Source organism: Lipotes vexillifer, unplaced genomic scaffold, assembly GCF_000442215.2.
Source record: "Lipotes vexillifer unplaced genomic scaffold, Lipotes_vexillifer_v1.1 scaffold170, whole genome shotgun sequence".
Classification (NCBI taxonomy): Eukaryota; Metazoa; Chordata; class Mammalia; order Artiodactyla; family Lipotidae; genus Lipotes; species Lipotes vexillifer.
In genome coordinates, this window is record NW_006772326.1 from 2,168,113 (window position 1) to 2,171,466 (window position 3,354).

Genomic DNA, 3,354 nt, shown 5'->3' on the forward strand with positions numbered 1-3,354 from the left:
TTTCCCTAGTATTGACAGTGGATTTGCCTACTCGTGCTTAAAACAGAACTCTTTTCGTTATCCCCCAATTTCTACGCTTCAGGTCTTCTTCTCAGTTAAAGACATCGCTATCTGCTCAACCACTCACCTTCATAACTCAGGATCATTATGATCTTCCCTTTCTCTCATCTTCCATATCGGACCCATAAGCAAGTTATGCTAGCTCTGCTTCAAGCCGCATCCTAAACTTCACTCTCTGTCACCATCTCTAGCACTACCGCCTTGTCCAAGCCACCAATCTTCTGTTTTTTTTCTAAGTTTGCTACTGTCCCCGCTACACTTCATAAGAATCTCTCCAAAACATCCATCAGGTTATCTCACTCCCCTCCATAACAGGCTCCATGGCTTCGTTACACTTATAAAATTGTACCAAGGCACTGCACTGGCCTGTTCCAACCTCTCCCACCCTGCCTCCAAATCCAAACCTGACTCCTATCCCCAGCTCCCTTATATGCTCCAGCAAGAGCCCTTTTTGCTGTTCCTCAAATCCACCAAGCTTATTACACTGGCTGCTCCCTCTGCCTGGAATGCTGTCCTCCCAGATTCTGACATGGCTGGCTCCTTCTCAACCTTTAAATCTCTGCTGAAATGTCTCTCCCTTAGACAGTTATCCTATGGAAAAAAAAAAACCCCTACAGTCATTCTCTAACCCCCATTCGGCTTTATTTTCCTCAGAGCACTATTACTGCCTAAATTTATATTTACTAATTTTTAAATTAACTTTCTGTACTGCTATAATATAAACTTCATGAAGACAGGGATTTTTTTTTTTTTCCCCAAAGGCATATCTTTATTGATTGGTAAAGGTTATTGGGTCTGTGAAATAGTATTTCATTAAGAAATACTATTAGTACTAATAGTAATTAGCATTAATAGTATTCATTAGTATTCATTAATACATTAATAGTATTAACACATTAATAGTATTAATAGTATTCATTCTCTTAGCATTTCATTAAGAGAAGACAACTTTCTTAAATGGGAACCAGCACCGGCCTCTAAAACCTGTACACCTATTAGCTACTGACAAGGACTCCTTCCATGGCCAAACTTAAGTCATACAAATGCACTTGCTGTTTTTGACGCTGAGTTCAATCTCTTTCCTATTGCAAGTCTTGATCGCTACTGAAAGAGTCTTGAATAAAGTCTCTCTTATCATTTTTAACAAGTGTCTGGTGCGATTTCTCTTTAACGCTAGAGACCAAATATTTACCTACTGGGTTTGAATAAATCCACCCAATGACTTTTCATTGTTCCCCACAGAACTTTCATTTTTTTTTCTGCAGTGGGAAGAGTCAAAGAGAGGCATTTCTTGCCCCTGTGACTGAAGAATATGGTTTCTCTAGCATATAGGGGCAAAGTCAGGAAGAATAAAGGCTACATGATTTTTCTAATCACTTTTATAGCAGCTATTACTTATTCATTTTGTCACATTTATTTTCAATTGTTCTTGTGGTGACATTTTAATGAATAATACAAAAGCAATGCTCAATTCAAAATGACACCTTGAACCTCCGAAACAAAAACACGTTCGTCACATAAAAACAATTTGTCATTCCTTCCCCATCCCCTGCCACGTAATCCACATAATTCACATGCAGTCCACTCCTGACTACGCAGCTGACTTGAGATTATATGATCATACCTGCAACATCGAACTCAATTTCCAGTGTGACCTTGCTTGTGATTGAAGAGTCTCGGAGGAGCTGACTGGCTTCCTCAAAGGTGCTGTCTTCAGTTGGAGTTCCATTAATGGCCAGCACTCTGTCTCCAATCTGTAGCACCCCACATCTGAATTTAGAACCACACATTACAGGTCATAGATGGAGTAAATAACTGTCCACTTGAAGTTGCCAATATCCTGGCAAATAGCATTTGGTCTTATTTATTTAATGTTGTGGGCATCCTATTAGGTCAACTGCAATATCCCACATTCCTTTTTTTTTTTTTTAAATAAAAGTGTAGTTGATTTACAATATAGTGTTAGTTTCAGGTGTACAGCAAAGTGACTCGGTTATATGCAATGTCCTACATTCTTGCATTTCATGGCTACAAACGTCAGCAAGGGAATCTTGAAGTATTCCAGAAAAGTAATTAATAATTCAGCACCACGGTATTGTTATAATCTGATCTGAACCAATATATAGTAATGATGAATGTGCATTCCCCCGTGGCAGAGAAATTATTATGAAGTTTGGACTTCAGAGATTTTTTTTAATGGATTTTTTCCCCCGTTTTAATTAATTTAGCCTCTAGTCGCCAATGGACAAAAATCTGCTAAAGGCACTCATGCTCGCTATTCTGTCTCAAACCTGATGAAGAACATAAAATTTTATTGTCAGAACAGAGTTCATCACGTCTTGCATTTCCTGCGTTGAGCACTGTTCCATAATTTATTAGCTGGTCAAAGATAGCCAGCGAGAAATGCAGGGCAGACAACGACGCCGTGAAAGAAAATGTCTCACCTCTCTGCCGGGCTGTCAGCTTCAATATAGGAAATCAGAGGTGGAGAGGAGAGGGTCTCTGTGGCAAACACACTGCCCTGCAGTTGAATCCCAAATCCTGTGACAGGATCTGCTGTGAGCACAACCTCTGTGGTTTCTGTGTGAACAACCTGCCCAGCCAAGCCCACCGTACTGGAGGCTAATGACACTAGAGGAACAAACACACACACAAGAAATGACTTTAGACTGGAACAGGCACCAGGAACGCCAGCGTTTCTGAAACAGATCACGTCTCTGGAACAAAAGCTCATTGGCAATGGTGGGATGTGAGGTTTCGGTCTTTTAGCATAAAAAGCTTCACCAGAGCTGAACAGGATAGACGAATCTCCGAATATTTGTCACATCTAAGTCACAGCATCAGTGTAGCCCCCTCCTCAGGCCCACCCCTAATAGCAGGGACAGTTATGGGAGCTGTAGGAAGAGGATGGTCTTGGGGTCAGAGTACCTGGGGTCTAGTCCTGGCTTGACCACTAAGCAACCAGTTGGGTGACCTCGGGGTAAGTCATTTATCTCCTTCCTATCTAGGAAAATGGGGGTTGGGCTTAACTGGTCTAATGTGTTTCCCCCCTGCCCCCCACACTTTAGCCATTTGTACCTAAGGTTCCAGCTTTTACAAACTTGACCTTCAGTTTTAAAGAAACAACTGATCCAAGTCTGGCTCCTGGGGTCATACGGGTGTTCCGGTCATCAGCCTTAACGTGGCGCTGGGTTGCCGCAATGGAGTCCTTTAAACCCTATATTCCTCCTACCCGCAAATTTGGTCTCTTCAGCTCTTGTTCTTTCCCACTGGCTCCCCCGCCCGGTTTTTTTC

General features: G+C 41.7%; 1 protein-coding gene across 1 annotated transcript in view; it reads right to left on the minus strand.

Annotated features, from left to right (window-relative positions):
* The window catches only part of GRIP1 (glutamate receptor interacting protein 1), a 216,184-nt gene that overhangs the window by 88,452 nt on the left and 124,378 nt on the right, over nt 1-3,354 (minus strand). Inside the window, exons 10-11 of the mRNA XM_007447392.1 lie at nt 2,505-2,691; nt 1,685-1,830 (exon numbers count right to left, since the gene is read on the minus strand). Coding sequence (XP_007447454.1) covers nt 1,685-1,830; nt 2,505-2,691 — 333 coding nt within the window. The remainder of the gene's footprint in view (nt 1-1,684; nt 1,831-2,504; nt 2,692-3,354) is intronic.